Below are 19,168 nucleotides of genomic sequence, written 5' to 3'. Positions count from 1 at the left end.
TGTGTCAAAGTAAAATCAGTCAGCTGTTTATGATTGTTTATGAGTAAAATCAGTCAGCTGTTTATGATTGCACTGAATCCGAACGTCAAAACAAAATGATGTGAAATTCACAACAGCTCTGTGTGCAGTGTGTATTGTCAAACAATCCTTTTATAACGTTTCCTCCTGCAGTGGCTTCAGCATGAACCTCACATAATCTGTCACAAAGGATTATGAAATTGTAACATTTATTAAAGCCGTAGTGAAATAAACAGGGGACGCATTCAAAGTGTTTTACATAAAATGTGTTCATACACAAAAATTGAAACTAGATAATCTAAAAACAAAATAAGTACAACTGAAATAAAAGTAACAGCAGGTTGATTCAAGCCCATTCAGTAGATACACAGTCTTGTTCAGTACATTCTGCTAATGTCTGGACCCAAAACACAGGGTAAAGCTACACACTGTCACTCAGTCAATGTACTGGGAGATGCAGTCTACTATTCCACAGACTTTGCAGGTGTGTCACAAACTTTAAATTACAGTGTTAAACAGGCATTCAACTAAAGAGGAACTATCATTAGCTATAGTGGCTAACAAGCTCACACACATCTCAGTGACATCATGATTCACGTTCTGTCAAAGCTAGCACCATCAGGAGCAACTTGGGGGTCAGTTTTTTGCCCAAGGACACGTTGACAGGTGGAGTGAGGAGAGCAAGAATCAAACCACCGACCTTCCTGTTGGGAGACGACTGCTGTACCTCCTGAGCCAGAGCTGCCCCAATTTATATATATATAGATATTTATGACATGTGATGTTAAAAAACTAAAACAAAATCACCTACCAATTCTTTAAATACAGTGAAAACACAACAAAGTACCAAAAGCTCACTAGGGTATTAAAGGTTTAGCTCAGTAATAAGACAAATGAATAAGAGTCAATATGTGGCACTTTCCATTTGTCTAGTATGGTTAACTTTAATAGCCCATAGTAGACTGTTTGACATTTAGCAGTTAATAGATAAAGCAATAAATAAAGGCCAGTGACATACTGACAAACACTGGCATGGTGATATTAAAGAGTGTGGGTGGATATCATCAGAAAGACGGATGAAAGAGAGGCTCATTGAAAGTTTGAAATCCTGGTGGCAGGACTTCAGGTGTCTATTGCCATTTCCTGGAGCTGAGGACCTCCAATATGTCTGCCAGTATGACATATCAACTGGGTCCATGTGTTTCCCTCCAAATCAGTTAACAACCTGGAGCTTCAGGGGGATTCTCCATCACTGCAGCCCCTACTGAGCAGACAGACGCAGTCTTTCAAACTTGCTGGGTCCAATCCAGTAATGATAAATCTTCAGCTTTTCATGAGGTTGAAGGTCATGATTCAGATCTCATTGTTCTTTGAAGGGCTGAGGGAGGCCTGCTGGTTGTGCTCCGTGTGTTTTTAATCCTCCTGTGTGATGATGAAACTTTGCTTCTCTGTTGAAGTGACGGCTGTGTTTTTCTATATGCTTCCCTTTTTGGACTGTTGGGAGCGCCTAGATGCCCCAAGAGTCTCTTCTGAAATACTGCTTCAAACTGCTTTTCCTGCAAGACAGAAATACAAAAAAGGTGACTCAAGGACATGTAGCTTAGCTGTAGCAGATAAGCAGAACAAAGAGCTTAGTTATTGTGTATTTTTTGGTACTTGAGACACGTTCTCACATATCAAGTGAAGGCTAATTTCTGTGGATGAAAATCTACACTCAGTAAATATTTTAGTAAAACATGCCTGAAAATATAACAGATATTTGGTTCTTGTGGGAGCTGTTGCCTTATGCTAACTCTAGGACAAAGTAATTGTGTATTGTGCTTAAGGTCAAACAGCAGCAGAGCTTGACCAAAGGTTCCTTAGTGAAGATCTGCTGTAGTTGATTCCGTCATGTGGTAACAGGTGATAGTAATTTAGGGGAGATTGTGACTCTGGACTGGCTCATAAATGGTCTTTGGCATTGGATGTGAATGACTTGTAGAGGTCCCGACAGGTCCATGTGGATCTAACTAAACTCTGAGACCCAAGTTGGGCTGGGTCAAAATGACACTGTGTTAGGCTGGACAGGGCTCTGCTGTATTTCTAGGGGGTTTCCCCTGGATCATTATCCTCTGGTCTAATTGAACCAGGCCTGATTGTCCTCAGGCCCAGCTAGGTTGGGTCTCTGTTTGAAAAGTCATTTCTGGATATTGGGCTTTGGTAGGTTTGCTATGGATCTGTTATGGATTTGGCCCAAAATGTTGTACCATCTATGTCCTTACTCATTCTGCAGCCATCCATCAAAGACACTGTCTTTTAAGAGAAACAGGGGTTGCAAAAGCCCAAAGTTAGGTCAACATTAGTGGCTGCTGAGGACCACTTCCATGGAAAACCCTAGTGAGTGAACACTGCAGCAGAGCTCTTACCATGGCTGTCTGTGTGGTGGTGTGTGATGCTGTGGTCATGGCTGGGTAAGCTGTGGTGTACTGCTGGCTCTTTGGTTTAGCACAGTACAGCTCCAGATGTTGAAGTTCACAGCCAGCTGGCCGGCAGCACTGATCTACTATCCCCTTCCCTCTGGGCCGCGTGCCGTAACCAGACCACTTACCTTTACCTGCCAAGAGAGAAAAGTCAAGCATGAGATTCTCATCTATCTTTTAAGCTGCAATATGCTCATTACTCTGAAAAAGAAACACAGGCCAGCTTGACCGGCCTCAGCAACTGGTAGCATCAGGTAAATGATGTGGTAGGAGTAGCTTGCATGCATTAGGAAATTTCTTGGACAACTAGCCATACTATTGATTAAATTACTCTTACAGCATTTCCAGTATGGGAGCTAAAAATGAAATCCTGAAAGGAGGAGCCACAAAAATCAAAAACTTCATCCTCTGTAAAATTTTAGCTAACATGCTAAAGTGATATGGTGAACACATTACCTGCTAAACATCAGCATGTTGACCACGCATCAGCTTGTTAGCACTTAGCTCAAAGCACTAAACTACCTTATGTGTAATCCTTTTTGTTTGAAATCGGTCATAAACGTGCAGGACAAAACCCCACCACCAAGTACAAAGTATATGGTGTGAAATTTTGTTCAGTGACATTAAACCAGTTTCAGATAACAAGTGTTTTCACAGTAAAGCTATCACACACTAAGGCACAGTGTTCTGGTGAGCAGCTGCCATTTCGGTGGATTGTCACCACACTGATAGCAGACGGAGGTGGCGGCCTTGGTCAGGAGAGTAATCAGGTGAAAGAGCTTGTAAGTAATTCTCTAAGAGGGGGAGTGGGAGATTATTTTCTAATAATAATAAAAACCGCCGTTTCAAAGTGAATGCTGTACAGCCTTACAGTACAGTGTCTGACCCAGTATATTCATTCATGTCACCCGTTTTTACCTCCTTGATGAAGCATGATTGCATAAAACAGAATCAAATACAACCTGAAAGAAGATCAATCATAAGGCATTATTCTGAATTAAGAGTTGAGTGTGCCTGTGTCGATGCTGCGACCTACAGTACAGTGCTGTAGTCCAGTGTTGTGGCCAATGAGCAGGACATGTTTAGATGCTGTGGAGCTGATAATCTGGTCAGAATACCTGCAGTGTTTTTATGTGGTCATGATGACCATGACCATATCTGTGTTATGTGCCTCGGCTTGTGCACAGTAAAGTAAGTGTTAACACACAGGGTAGAATAACCTTGAGAACATTTGGTCCAACCAGTTGTTTAAAATATATATTTATCACATTCTCTATTTTTATTTACAGCTAACATTTATACTCCTTTTCCCTGCTGACATCACTAACACCTAGGTCAAAAAAACATACCATACAGGCTGCATAGCTCACTGGGTCATAGTGCATTAAAAGAAGAGCTGTGTGTGCAATGCCAGGGAGCCCAGATAAAAACAAGTTGGCTTGATGTGTGCACAAAATAACAACAAACAAAAATCTCAGAAGCCTTCTTGGCTATTTTGCATGCATATTTAATACAGTCTCTAACGTAAGCTGTTTTTGTGCGAGGTGCCAGCTTCAATATTTGCTCATATCCGAATGTGTTCACGGTGCATTATCTGTTTCCAGCTAAAACATTTGTCTTTTTTTGGATCCTAGTGTCCAGAGGATGAATCCTAAAGACAGTACATTATTGACATTAACAGGGCTATAACTTAACAGTAAATCCCACAGGCAGCTGCTTGGATGACATTAGATATTTATGCGAAACAAGTGGGCACCAGGAAAGTTAGCTTACCTAAATAGATTCCACGATCCCCACACACAAATATGAGGTCGCTGAGGAGATCAGAACCACAGCGAAGCCTGGCTGCCTCTGAGGACACCGGCCAGCCCGCAAGACACATGATGGAATAGAACACACATATTCGGACACAGAACACCTGAAGACAAGAAGTGACAAGGCACAATTACATTCATGTACTTGATTAATTTAAGGTGCCAATCATGAGCCATCTTCCCCGGTTCGGTTCAGTCTGGGGACCTTGGCGCATGTTGTTTCCCATGGCTCTTTCTCCTGATTTCCTGCCACCTCTGTTTTTGACTAAAAATACCTCTAACGTTCATGTAATCATGACTTTCATAGCTTTTCTTCACCTGTCAGATGAAGGCAGAAGAAATGTGACTGAGCCTGTAATGCACAAGTGACTCCTACAGCCTCTGAAGGCTTGTTTGTAATAACATAATACATTCATAAATTTTAAAAGCTCAGAATTCTGAGATATGAGACAATAATCTTTTTAAATTAGACTATTTTAGGCCAAAATATAAATAATAGGATTATATTTCTGGCGTTGAGAAGTCAAAAATGTCAAAAATGAACTTAGACATTTTGTTGATTTGAAATGCAACAAGTGAGTGAACCATCATGACGACATCCACTGAGAAGCACAGTGAGGTGTAGCTGAAAGCTAAATGTTCTGTGTGAATAATAAAATTAGGTTCTTAAAAACATTTATTTCTAAAATGATTTATAGATTGTTTGATCAAAATTTGATTCCAAAACATCACAAGAATTATCATTTGGAATTTAATAAACAGTGAAAATGATAAGTTGCCGCCCTATTTCATTTTCTAACATATCAGTTTCCCTCCACCAACATATATAGTGGTGGATGTGAACTTGGGCCACACCTGGGTTCATTTTGGTTATACATTGCCAAACATAATTTAGTGTGTCAGCAGATCTCATGGCTAAAATCATGTCTTTAAATAGCTTGTTTTGTCAGATAAAGAGTTCAAAATCCAAACTGCTTAGCTTTCTAGGTGGTTTCCTGGAAATAACCAGTAATTTGGTACCAATTACAGGAAACATGAAGACAATGGGACACATTCACCAATGTCTTCCAAAGTGTTTTCTTAAATTTCTTAGTAAATTGTTCTTAAGAAACGTCCTAAGAAAAGTCTGCGTCTGATTCATAAACTTGTTCCTAAATGACAGATTTGTACACACCTGTTCTTATACTGATGAAAGCCATGTGTTCCTAAGTTGAACGCACATGCCCAGTGTTCTGGGACAGTTCAATGGTTTGATGAACACTTGCTGATTTCCAGGGGAATTTTCTTGAAAGAACTTCTCCATTTACAGCCAAGTAAATATGAATTCTTTTTCATTCATTACTGGACACACTATTGTCCATATATGCTAAATTGTACATTTATTACTTGACATATTCAGCTGACTTGCTGCATACTAAATCCACCTAATAAAGGTTTTCTCCTTTTTCTTCACAATCACAACCAAATGACAAACAAGAACCTTCCTTTGAATTTACAGCTACAAACCAGTTCCTTCCTAAGGATTCACAGGACATGCACCCGCAAAGTAAAGTGTTAGCAGAGAGGACAAAGAAGAGCAAAAGAAAATCCAAATGGTTCAGCTACTATCAAATTATTTCAAACTAGTTGTCCCCACTGCAATGCTGCATCAGCAGGCTCTGGTCAACCTCAGCTCCGTGGAATAAACAGCCAAACGGTCTCACCTTCAGCGTCTGGGTTGTGGCAGGAGGGCGGCTTGGCGAGTGCATCCTGTCAGTGTGGACCGACTTCAGGAGACCCGGGGTCTTATAGGCAGGAGGGGAGGACCGCAGCGCCAAGGTTTCCTCCCTCCGCTCAGTTCTCATCCAAGACTCATATCAGGTGATTTAACATGCTGTAACTGAGGCTGAACTTGTTCTGCTGTGTTTGTAAAGTGATATTCACATTGTCACAAGCATGATATTCGTGACATTCAGTTTTTCTTAAACCTGCTTCAGAGAGGTATTGATTCAATAACAAAACAACAAACCTGACAGGTGTGGTGTTCATCAGTTTAAACTGAACAATCTGACTTATAGATGGAAAATCAGCATCTGGTGTTTCTCGTCTGATCAGAACTGAAACGTTTACTGCTGAGTCTACAAACACTGCTAATGTAAATACGCATTAAAAAACGATAAATAGCCCAGTGTTAGGGTATTATTTTATTAACAATGAACTGATTGTACTAATAGATCCATCAACTATTTATATCAGGTTCCAATCTTCTGGTTTTCAACAGGACTAAACAAGTAGCACGGTGGTCGACAACTCAGCGCTACTCGTTTTGAGCTCAGACTTCCTCATCGTTGAGGAAGATGTACCTGGATCTATAGAAGTGAAGGCAACATGCCTCCCCAACCCCCAGCAGAAATGATGCCTTTGGAGACAGGTGAATGTCTGTTCATTACAGAATAACACATTTCATACATGAGTAGATGGATGCAGATCATGTGGGACATAACCTGAGCTGCTGAATGTTCCTTTTAAATAACAACAGTCACAGTCCTACTCATTCTTCATTGCAAAGGGATGTTTGCAGTAACAAAAATATATATCCCTGAATAAGTCAGTAACCAAAACTCAGCATGAAGTGTCAAACCAAAGAAAGTCTTCTTGTCAAGACAACAGAGCAGTAATGATTCTATAATAATGGTTTGTCTCAGTCTTACAACAAAAACCTGGTATCAGAAATTGGATGACTGTAAGAATACAGCTCCATACAAAAGGTCAGTATTTCCCGATCCCTTCATACGCTCCAGGATAACCTCTTTTTGGAATTTCCAACCTTTTACAACTAGGCTCATCTGCATGTTGAGTATTAACAGAAATTATATATATATATAAGCCATGTATGTAAGAATATAGCAGAAAAATGTTTGGACACTCTCCCCCTTTCAATTCATTGACAAAGTGTGTCCAAACCTTTGCAGACATGCGTGTCCTTGCGTCTCATGCTTCACACTTACTGTGAAGTCTTTTCAACAGCAAGACAAAAGTTCCACTAGTGACCCCTGGAGGTAGCAACGACTTTTAACACCTCATAAAACAAAGTGAGATGTGGTTAAAGGTACATGCCAGTGATTTTACATATCTATGTGTAAATATGTGACACGATCTGACATTGTCTCTCCAGCGAGTCAATGTCAGATCGGCCTGAAAAGGGAACAGATGTGGGGCTGTGGAGTAGGAAAGACTTGAGCTCCCTGACCTCTGTAGCGCCGTCCTCGGTGCTGCTACAGGCTCCATTAGCTGCTACTAGCATAGCACACTAGGATCTGTTACAGAACAGTCTGTGGTCACATTGTATTGTGGGTAATGTAGGCACCTGATTTTTAACAACAGCATTAACAGCAGCAGCGCTACATGTAAAGTTTGGCCTGACAACAGCCCTGGAGAAGATCAGGGATCAGAAACAACAAAAATATCAACCTAGCTTATCACCAATTATGTTTACATGCACATTAATATCCTAGTTAACGTTCTTTTTTAAAGCTTCCATGTCATTCTGGGTGTTTAGTCAGCCCACAGATGATTTTAAAAGGTTTAGTGTGGTTGAAACCATCTAATTTGTACAATCGTCCAACCTGCTGTCGTAGCCAACTCCTGGCTGTATTCCACTGCCTCCAAGAACTGTGGTCTCCATGCAGCTCATTATACAAATAGAGATTGCAATGCACACAATCAGAGTCTCTCCTCGAAACCAGTCATGGTGTTGCACTCTGTGGTAAACAGATGCAGGCCTGACAGATGTAGCTGTGTTAGGAATGACAAAACAGGAAGCGAATCACTGTTTACAGTGGGGGCGATTGTTAGATTTTCTGTTTTGGAACATTACAGAACTGTAGTTCAACAAAGACTTTGTGTAAAGTCACTAACAGTACCCAAGTCTCTGGTTGCTTGGGTCAGACTTTGCCCTTCACAACCAGCCAGTCCGTCATATCTGCCCTGACTGAGTTACCTCAGCAGTTTGAGGGTGTGAGCCCAGTTTGGTTGTATCATTACTGTTGTTCACTCTGAGCTGTCATTCTAAAGAAGGAAGGCTCCCGAGTGCAGCTTTCCTCTGGCTGAGTCTGGCCTTCAATCGAGCAATCTTCTCCTCTTCTTCCAGCTCATTATAGACATAATCTTTCGGTAGTGATGTGGACGCACAGGCTGCACCCAGAGTCTCGCTCCTGGTCCAGCTCTGGTTGCTACTTTGGTCAGTTTCACCACTGTTTATCTGCACAATACCGTCCATGTCATTGTTTCCACTGGTGCTCTCAGCTTCTTGGCTGCCCAGGTCCTGCATGTTATATTCACCACTGTCACTGTTGGCCACCTCCTCCACCACCTGCTCCCCCGGAGGCTGAAACCAAGCTGGCTCCTGCACTGCTGCTTCCTCTCGGGGCTGCTCTCCTCTAGCGGCCTCATGACAATGGCCGTCCACTTTGTGCACACTGGACTGAGGGACAGAACGAGCTGTCCTAGATGAGGATACCTTGTGTGTAAAGTCTTTCTTGTTTTCACTGGTTGTTACTTTGCATGTGGTGAGTTTCTTCTTGGGCCTGCTGTCATTTAGAAGCTCCTGAAGGACATACAAAGTAATATGACATATGGCTCATGTGCATAGTAATGGTGCATGATAAAACAAAAATCCACATAAGCACTGACAAAGGGTTTAATCACCAACTAAAATGTCACGTTACCTTTTTCTGCTTTTTGGATGACAAATCTGATGTTGAAGGAGTGGAAAACTGGGAAGCTGGCTGTGGTTCTCTGACTTCTTGTTGGGTCTGGCTTCCTTTGGGGCTCCTCACTGACAGGTAAATGCGTCCGCAGTAGATGACAACAGCCTTGTCGGCGGTGTTTACTGCTGAAGCCTGGGGCATCAGGGAAGTGTGAGATGTGTGAGGGGAGACACTATTCCCAGACCCGGTGTCCTTCAGCACCTTGTAAGCTGTGCGGTTGGAGGTCACAAAAGACATTCGGCAGGTACCAGACAAAAGCCGAGACTCTCTGTCCGACACTTTAATCACACTGTTCCCTGTGTGGGAGTCCAGTCCCTGCCCTCTACTCCGTATCACTACTGGACAAATCCATGTGCCCTTTGGAGAGTCGGCGATTTTCCTGGAGCTATTTGAGTCAGGCGGGGGGAGGCCCATGTGTTTAAGCACAGAACTTGGTAAGCTCCACAGAGGGATGTTTTTCACCTCAGCCTCCGCTGGGATGTAGATTTCCATGCTCTGTGTATCCTCCTGTGTACAAAGAAAGAGCCTATGAGTTAGGGTGCAGGCTCCACAAGAGCCTAAAAAAAATCCAACACTTCCCATTATGTTTTGAAATGAAAGTGAGAATGAAAGTGAGAATGGGACTGAAGCATAATTTCTTATACTATATTAACATCACTGTTAACTAGTAATGATGACTGTCCAGATGACAGTTTTGATTTCAAGTAAGCGGTTTAGATAGATAGATAGAAACTTTATTGCAGACTCAAGGTCCAAAAAACAACAAACAATAAAAAAACAACAACCAGTCCACTACTATCCCTTTAAAAGGCAAGTATACCAGTGTCTCATTTGTCAAACACAATTTTCAGTATCACTTCCGTTTCACATCATCATAAACTAAAGTCCATGCAAATTCTCAGTCATCCATTGCATTGTTTACTGTCTGTTTATACTGCCTTTTCTGCATTGTTTGCACTGGTTGTTGATGTTAATACTGCTATTTTGTTATATTACACAGCCTTATGCTGGTTTATACTGTTTGCACATTGAGAGCCGATATACCAGAGTCAAATTCCTCATGTGTCCAACACACCTGGCCAATAAACTGATTGTGATCCAGATTGTAGTATGCTGAAAAAACATCTGGACGTAGTTCTAGGTAGAAGACATTTCACCTGTCATCCAAGAGGCTTCATCAGTTCTATCTGACAGGAGGTATTTATCCCACTGGGTGGTGTTTCAGTCCTTAGACAGCCAACAATGTCCTCTAACAACTCAGTTGTTGGGGTCTGGTATCGGCGAGAGTCCTTACCTGCCTTGAACCCTCACATGTGGACTGATGTCTATTGTGATCACCAGTCAGACAGAACTGATGAAACCTCTAGGATGAGAGGTGAAACGTCTTCTGCCTAAAACTACGTCCAGATGCTTTCTTCTAAGTTTTTCCAGCATCATAAACTAAAACACTTTTCATTTTCCATACAAATGTGAAGAATCTGATTCTGTAAAACTGACAAAACTGCAGTGGACTTTAATTACTTGGGCATTTTCATCCATTATTAAGAAATTAATAAGTCGACAATAAAGAGGTAGAGCTGTTGTCAGCCTTTTGTAGTCCATTATTAACTGAAAACTACTTCAGGCTGTTCCAAATTCATTTTCTTTTTGTAAAATTTCAACCACTTCCTGAAGCCTGACATTTGGGGACTACTGGAAGCTGTTACTACATTTTCTATTTGGATGGAAATTAAAGGTGTAACTAATCTGCCAGGCAGCTTTTATTTAGAAAGGTATCCCCTCGTTTCCTGTACGTCATATCTTGCGGTATATGTGGCCTTTTATTATTTAGTTTCGTTTCAAAGCAAACGATCACAAATGGCATCGCTGCTTGCTCGCAGTTCTCGTAAAAACGTCTTGCATTAACGCACAAGTTAATCACGTTATGGACCAAATGGACCAGTTCATCAACTGGTCTGACACGTTTAAGAAATGCATCCTGGTACATTTCTATTCCGAAAGTGTTATGTGGCAAGTTTGACTCCTAGTTTAAATCGCTTTGGATTTTAACCAAAAAGCCCAAACGATGTAAAAAATCCTATCCGAGTGGAAACCGCCCTTTTAGTCCTTTACGCCAATTTACCTTTCTCCTTCTTTGTTTAGTAACAACGCTGTTTAACCGCGTAGGAAAGACGATACCAACGTTAAGCTTCATTGTCTTCGTGTCTATTCAAATTCTTAACCAAACCGTCTCTGCGACTATTCTGTTTGTCACAGGTAGAATAAAGTTTTACACCGAATTACAGAGACGAAAACTACGCTTGCTGTTTCCATAGTAACACATCTTACTGTCTACACTAAACTAAATAAAGTCAAAAACGTTCCCGACAACAACAGCCGTTGCAAAATACAAATAATTGTTCTTACCTCAATGAAACAGACTATTCAGACTCTAAAGGGATCGACCTTTGTTTTTTTGCTTTTTCACTTAGCCAGAAAACAACCGGATTTCCGGGCCGAGACTTCAAAATAAAAGAACTACTACTTTATACACAACGTTTATAATCTACAATCCACAATCATTTAGTCTGACGCATTAAAACAAAACAAACAAAACCGTCCATGGTATACATTCTGAAAAAACACTGGACTTAGATTTCTAGGTCGAAGACGTTTCACCTCTCTTCTGCTCTCATTGAAAATTTGTGGGTAGATCTTAAAAGAGCTGTGCATGCAAGACGACCAAAGAATATTACAGAACTAGAAGCCTTTTGCAAGGAAGAATGGGAGAAGATCCCAAGTACAAGAATTGAAAGACTTTTAGCTGGCTATGAAAAGCGTTTGCAAGCTGTGATATCTGCCAGAGGAGGTGTTACTAAGTACTGATTGTGTAGGGTGCCCAAACTTTTGCACCATGCCATAATAATGTTTTTATTTTTGTTCAATTTATGGCATAAGAAGTAACTATGCATCACTGTTTGCTGAAAATATTGTGCATTTTTTCCATTTCCAAGAGAAACTGTGTTAACATCTGTTCAAATAAAAAATCACCAAAATCTGTTATTTATCAAGGGGTGCCTAAACTTTTGCATGAGACTGTACCTGGACTGTCTGTCTGTGCAAAAATGGCAAATAAAAATCCTGAATCTTGAATTTTCTTTTGGATTTTGTTAAAAGGTTTATTAAACATTTCAGTTCCACAAAATTTGAATATTCTGGCTATTTTTTGATGTGTCAGGCTTTAAAGGGCTAAAACAAATTATGTTATTGTGTTTAAATTATGCTGTTCTATACTATCTATTAAATTCTACAATATCCAGTTAGTCTTAAAATCACTGTAAAAAATATGGCTAACTTTCAGGGTGTGCACTATTTTTCTTAAGCTACAACAAAATATTGTTATGATGACCACAGGGCAGAAAGTGTGTGATCATATAGTTGATTCAGTTCTGAATGGTTTGTTTGGTGCAACCACTTGATAACAAGTGAAGACTGGCATCAAACTTTCATCCCTCTGCAGCCTATGACCACTTGTTAATATACACTCTCAATGAAAAGGTTCTGACACACCTTCCCATTCAATTCAGTGAGGAACAGTGTCCAAATATTGACTGGAAGTGTATGCATTATTTTTAATTAAGACAGCTTACTGCCACATCACACAAGTGTCAGGGAGGATTAGATTAAAAAAAAAAAAAAAACCTGCTCTGATTACACCGGGGTCTGTCGGAGGTTTCTTCCCTTAAAGGGAGTTTTTCCTCCCCACTGTCACCAAGTGCTGCTCAAGGGGGATTTGTTGGGTTTTCCCTATGTAATAATATTAATAACAGTAAGGTCTAGACCTTAGTTTGTAAAGTGTCCTGAGATGACTTTTGTTGAGATTTGGCGCTATACAAATAAAATTTGATTTGATATTTCTTAAAGGACATTTTTTGCCATCTTTTAATGAGCAGAGAGTTCAGAGTTCACCTCAGTTTAAAGCACACATGAGTAAAAAAACATTTCCATTACAACAGACAACTACAGTGCAGATGTGTTCGCTAATATAATTCAGTGCCTCAGTATTAAGCTTTAGACAAAAACAGAAACCGTGTATTAGTGTAGTAAAATAACCATGTGGGACTTATGCTACCGATGTTAGTGCAACAAAGTCAACTTGAAGAAACAACACATTTTCTACTAAATATTAATCCATTAACTTCATAACAAACCATACGTTAGAATATTAGTTATAAAATTCATATGAAATGATTTTTTGTCTCAGCTCATGCTGTTTGTCATCATTTCTGAAGCTGCCTCCGTCTCTGTCAGATCTTTGGGTCTTTGAATCTGCTCCTCTTGCTTTAGTTCCTCATAGTCCACTGAGGCTGCTGACAGACATAAGGCTGGTAAACTGGCTGGAACCTCGTGAGCTTTACATTTCTGCTTGTTCTTGGCTAATAGACAGCTGATCTTTCCAGATGTTTTCCCATCTTTTCTAGAAGCCTTTGTTCCTTTTTTGGTCGTCTGCTCTGACATCCATACCCGCTTCTCTGGCTCCTCTAACCTTAAACTAGATTTCACTGCAGGATCCCGAGTCCCAGGTGTGCAGCATGGACACATAGTGCGCTTCCTTGTCCGTCCTCTTCCCCTTGTGTTTGTGTTCACATCCACACTAGTCCGAGCTTGCAGCTGGGCAGCTGTGTCCTGTGACTTTGGGCTGTTGTTTTCATCTGTGCTGGGAAAATCCTCGTCTATCGGTTCCATGTAGCCACTCACTGCTTCGGTTTCAACATTACATGATGTTCCCTTGAGTAGGAACTGATTATTCAAAGCACAGAGAGGGTTCGTCTCTAGTTGGGAAAGAAAACATTTGACAGGTGTGATATCTGTGTGAGGAGCTGGAGTGGCAGGGTCTGCTGACAGTTCCTGTTCTTGGACTCTTTTGATATTATTGAGCCCACTGATGAAATCAGTTTCTTCATTTTCACAGGACTTATAAAGCTCCGGCATAACGGGTTCATCCCCTTTCAACCCGCCCCCTGGTTCCTGTTGATTCTCCACTGACTCCACTGGTTCTGCAGGGACAGACCCAGCTGCACCTTCTTCTATCCTCTGCAGACAAATTTTTAAATTGGCTGTGATCCCAAATGTCTGCCTCAGGAGGTCATCGGCCATTTGACAGGATTTTGGTGCCAGTGAAGATGTGCAATATGGTGCAGGACTTGATGAGCTCTGCAAGAATGGAAACATAAAATATGAACGATAACTAAAATGCACCATCCATCCATTACCTACACTGATTATCCTGAATAGGGTTGCGGAGGGCTTGTGCCAATCCCAGCAGACATTGGGCGAAAGCCGGGGTCCACCCTGAACAGGTCGCTAGTCTATCACAGGGCTGACGTGTACACAAACAACCACACTCACTCCTATAGGCAATTTAGAGCCACCAGTCAACCTAAGCTGCATGCCTTTTTACTGTGAGAGGAAACCGGAGCACATGGAGAGAACCCACGTAGGTACAGGGAGAACATGAAAGGGCCCGGGTCGGCTGGGGCTCAAACCTGGGGATGTGAGGCAACAGCCACTAACCAGTGCCCCACCATGCTGCCCACCATTGTAAAGTATTCACTTTACAGTGGTGGGCAGAATCAGCTTTACTGGCCAAGTATATTTAAACGCACAAGGAAGTCAGCTCCGGTACAGAGGCTCTCGATGTGTTTTGAAAGGCAACACACATCTTTGGGTTTTGGACTGTTGGTAGGATAAAATAAGATGTGAAGATGTCTACTAGAATCTGGGCAACTGGACGGACAGTTTTCACTTTTATATAAAGTTAAACAACTGAATTCCAGCCCCCGTTAAATTATCTACTATCCCATAGCTACATAAATCCCTGCTATAAAACACCACAATGTTCTCCACAGCCATGAGGCTCACCTCTGTCGTGTGGGTATCCTCTTCCTGAGGGCACATTCCACTGCTGTGGTCCGAGGTGCTGGGATCCACTCCACTCTCTCTTTCTAGATCAGCTTCCACGCTCTCAACCCGTTGGGCGGAGCAGCTCGGCTGGCTCTTCACATGAGAGCCCTCCTTATCGGGCACGCTCATCACTACTGAGCCACAAACATGTGTCAAATGTTGTCCTGTGCTGACTAACCTGCTCTGCTCAGGTCTGCTCCCGCTGAGAGCAGAGCCTTCGCCACTTCTACCAGCCAGGCTCTTTTCTCCTGTCACATCGTTTGAGCTGCCCGTGCCCCTCTGGTCCGTTTCCTTCTCAAGGACCATTTGTATTTTTGTATCTGCTGATCCAGACTCACTTTTCGGTGGAATATATGACACAAATATTACATTGTCTTCATCCAGAGGAGGGACTGCTGACATATTAACTGATGCTGCTTGTTGAGATGAGTCTTCATCATCACAAAGATCAATCACTTCATCAGACTCATCTGGAATGATAATGCTGGTGTCCTGCTGGATTTCAGCTGCAGCTGGCTCAGCTGAAGTTGCAGTGTTTTTTTTTAGTTCATAAATTTTTGTTGCTGCTGTGGGTGAGTCGCCTTTTCCCAATTTAAATGGTAGGCTGCACTTCCTGGCAACAAAAAAGACCTTCCCATTGTACACGACCAAGGCATTTTCCTGTCCCGGTGCGCTCTTGCCCCGACTCGACTGGGAAATAGTTTTGCTAGTAACGTCACAGTCCTTGCCCACAGTTTCTCTCTCTGTCACAGCTCGAAGAATCTCTGGGGTATCAGAAGAAGCATTAACCCGACTTGGAGCCGCTGAGCTGTCCTCCTCTTCAATCACCCATTTTGTAGGGCTGTCGGGCCTCTGAGAAACCTTTGGAATCAATTTTAAATGTGGTTCCGATCCTCTCGATGTGGGTCCATGTGACGTCTTGGAAAGCAGCCTGAAGGAGTCCAATGCAGAATGACATGGTGGAGTAACACCTGGACTCACCATCACAATGGGCGACACGTACACCACACTGGGTAAGCCTGAACCTGAAGAGCAGGTGGCTGATGAACTAAAAATCTGTTTCTTGATACTCAGAGGGAGCTCAGATCCTGAGACTATTTGTATTTGTGCATTAGGGGGAATCTGAAGGTACTGTCCCCTGGGGAGTGCTGGAGATTTCACTGTCACTGGGAGCTGACATGAAGGCCTGACCAAGCCCCCACAGTGTGCTGCAATGTCAGGTTCTGTCGCTGTTGAATTTACAGTCTGTTGCTGCAGTAGATGCTTGTTTAATGTTGTATCATTATGACCCCCTACTTGATTAGGCAAAGGATTCACAGAGGAAACCTGCTTCCTGATAACGTGCTGAATGTTTAAAGGAGTTGAACCTGCCTTTTTTACCATCTGAACAGGCACTGAGGAAATATTTATGCTTACATCTTTCTGTGGTGTAGAATCTGTTCGGGCTTTGCTTATTTCAGTGTGGACAAACTGTCCATTGACCATTTGTACAGGAATCAGTTTCATGATCTTCTTTCCATCGACTCCCACGGCAGGCATTGCCTGGTAGAACACGCCGGTTCCACTGAGAGAAGAAACAGTAGAGGACAAAAATGCATCAGCCACAAACTTTAAAGACAGAAAAGTAAAGATGTACTGAAGATGGATTATTCATTTGGCAGACACCCTTGTTCAAAGCAATAAAACACATTGTTAACATGTCAAATGACAAGATTCTCAACAGATACAAGGGTAGATCTTTACAGCGCTGGGGTTGTACAGGCATTAAAGGTATAGTACAACATTCTGGGAAATGTGCTTATGTGCTTTATGTCTGAGATTGAGATAAGAAGGTTTATGTCAACAGGCCTTTTTCACAGCAGATATTTTGATTTGTCACAGCAGAAAAAGTACAAGCTTAAGTGTGTAAATAATGAATGACTCACTGTCACACCATCATGGCTTACGGGGACATTCTTATTGACAATTCAACTGAGGCCTGATCAGTTAATGAAGTTCTGGCTCTTTTAGTGTAGAAAGATGCCTTAACTTTGCACATGCCACAATAACATGTTTTTATTTCACATTTTTGAAGTTCATAAAAACACAAGTAATTTGCCCAAAAATTACTTAGTGCCAAAACATCTGGAGTGAGCAAAGCAAGTGGTCATTTTAATATTTTACAGGTCAATTACACCTGGTTTTGTTAATGCTGAGATCAGAGTCGTGCAACAAAGCCAAGCTGTCAAACATATCTGAACAGCTTTACTAATATTAATGCAAGGCCAGTTGGATAGCACATTGTCATACACAAAACCAATTCAACATAATGCATATACACAAAAATGTATTCAAATTTAAAGAATAGAAGGGTAAAAGAATATTAAGTGTAAAATACAATAAATAAAAGTGCAATCCTAGATGTGCACTGCATTATGAGGAAACATGAGTGAAAAAGTGAAGTGCAATAAATATTGGATCATGAAACAGGGTCAGGACATCCCTAAGTGAAGGTTTCATACTTCACTGCACATGCACGTCACACAAAATGAGTGTGTCTGGGATGTGACGTGTAATAAACACAACCACAATGTGGGTGCACACTCACGTGGCAGTTTATGAGGTAAACCAAGCGAAAACATCTGCATCCTAAGCAGTCGTCCTGCAGTAACGATGTTAGATGCTTGTCCGCAGGTCACAGATAACGGAACACACAGCTGTGGTAGGCTGCGTTACTTTTAGCTGTGCACCTAATACACTGCCACATGAGACTTGTGCACGTAGAGGAAATACACCAACGGACATGACACAGACCAGAAGCAGACTAAAGCTGCATTAATTAAAATCTAAAACAACAAAATAATAAAATATTAGAGCCTATACTACAAAAAAGTTCCATGTGCAATGAGCGCCAGCCGGTGGCCGTTTCCAGCAGGACACCAGTCTGTTCACAACAGCCTCATATTTGTCATCTCTTTAAACTTTATAACTGTACCTGGGAACCGCATCCATGTCTTTCCTTGCGGGATTTGCGACTCCTGAAAAACGGGAATGTTCCCGAAACGTCCGTTTGACGACCAGCGTCTGCAATGAATCACGAGCCAGAATAAAAACGACTGGTATGAGTTACCTACACTGTGTTTACATTGAAGCCGTGCCCGCGAAGAGTTAAGTCATGGCAACGTCGATGCAAAGTCAGTTTTCGCCGTTACTTCCTTCCTGGAGTACATCTTTCATTTGTCCCACTCATACAAGGTTTCATCGTAGTTTTCTTGTGGCAGGTCTCTCGGCTTCCGTGCGCCGAACTTCCGGTCTATTACCAGGGTTCGTATTCAGCGTTTACAGTTTTGGTTTGATTTTCATTTGTCACGCAGTATAAATTAAACCGAGTGGCTCCAGGATGTTTAGGCTAAAACTCTTCTCTTGTGTTTTGGCACTTTGTTTATTCACACGCCAAACAAAGGGCTGAACGCTCAGATACAAAACCCTGGTGACGGTCCGCTTCTTCTTCTTCTTCTTCTTCTTGGTTTTATTGGTGAGTTTTCACCATAAGGAGCATTATCGCCACCAAATGTTACTTTCATGGCCATTAAACTCATGGTTTTCTTCAACAAATAACACACATTTTTGGCAACAGGACTCATTGTCTCAAAACACTCACCACAATTCAAAGAACCACAGTACACACAAAACACACTAGACTACAAAACACTTATCAAAACCAAAGGTTTGCATCAGGTGCCACACACTTCATTCACATTAACTGACCTAATTTCTAGGAAAGTGCACGCTGCTGTGCTAAATTCAAAACACATTTCAGAATCAGAATCAAAATCAGTTTATTGGCCAGGTGTGTTGGACACACGAGGAATTTGACTCAAGTACATCGGCTCTCAATGTGCAGACAGTAAACCAGCATAAGACTGTGTAATATAACAAAATAGCAGTATTAACATCAACAAACAGTGCAAACAATGCAGAAAACAAAGGAATGTTCATTGAAATGAGATAAATAGGGATAAAACAGAGTACTTAAAAGTAGAGACCTGTACAAGTCTGTATAATCTGTACAAGGTATATTTACAGGTATTGCATGAAGGGTTATTGTCCAATCATACTGTCGTGGGTTAAGTGTTCATCAGAGTGATGGCCTGAGGGAAGAAATTGTCCCTGTGCCTGGTTGTCTTGGTGCACAGTGACCTGTAAC

The 19,168-nt window shown here is 41.6% G+C and overlaps 2 protein-coding genes across 7 annotated transcripts; both read right to left on the bottom strand.

Moving 5' to 3' along the window:
- Window positions 1-241: 241 nt before the first annotated feature.
- LOC109971005 (insulin-like growth factor I) lies at window positions 242-6,382 on the bottom strand. The gene is made up of 4 exons (XM_020618995.1): window positions 5,995-6,382; window positions 4,251-4,395; window positions 2,424-2,611; window positions 242-1,574 (listed from the first exon to the last, which is right to left on the bottom strand). The coding sequence occupies exons 1-4, from the start codon at window positions 6,133-6,135 to the stop codon at window positions 1,365-1,367; spliced, it is 684 nt and encodes a 227-aa protein (XP_020474651.1). The 5' UTR covers window positions 6,136-6,382; the 3' UTR covers window positions 242-1,364.
- Window positions 6,383-6,462: 80 nt separating this feature from the next.
- On the bottom strand, window positions 6,463-18,179 carry LOC109971017 (uncharacterized). 6 transcript variants are annotated; one of them, XM_020619009.1, is made up of 4 exons: window positions 18,096-18,179; window positions 16,399-16,546; window positions 8,998-9,546; window positions 6,463-8,876 (listed from the first exon to the last, which is right to left on the bottom strand). In XM_020619009.1, exons 2-4 carry the CDS (start codon window positions 16,519-16,521, stop codon window positions 8,334-8,336), a joined length of 1,215 nt encoding a protein of 404 aa, XP_020474665.1. In that variant the 5' UTR covers window positions 16,522-16,546; window positions 18,096-18,179; the 3' UTR covers window positions 6,463-8,333. The 6 variants fall into 6 exon arrangements, with proteins under 6 accessions (XP_020474665.1, XP_020474664.1, XP_020474666.1 ...); XM_020619008.1 differs by having other exon boundaries at window positions 17,957-18,174; XM_020619010.1 differs by lacking the exon at window positions 18,096-18,179 and adding an exon at window positions 17,570-17,685.
- Between the last annotated feature and the right edge of the window lie 989 nt (window positions 18,180-19,168).

Source organism: Monopterus albus, unplaced genomic scaffold (assembly GCF_001952655.1).
Source record: "Monopterus albus unplaced genomic scaffold, M_albus_1.0 scaffold212.1, whole genome shotgun sequence".
Lineage (NCBI taxonomy): Eukaryota > Metazoa > Chordata > Actinopteri > Synbranchiformes > Synbranchidae > Monopterus > Monopterus albus.
This window is presented reverse-complemented; position numbering and strand designations above follow the sequence as displayed.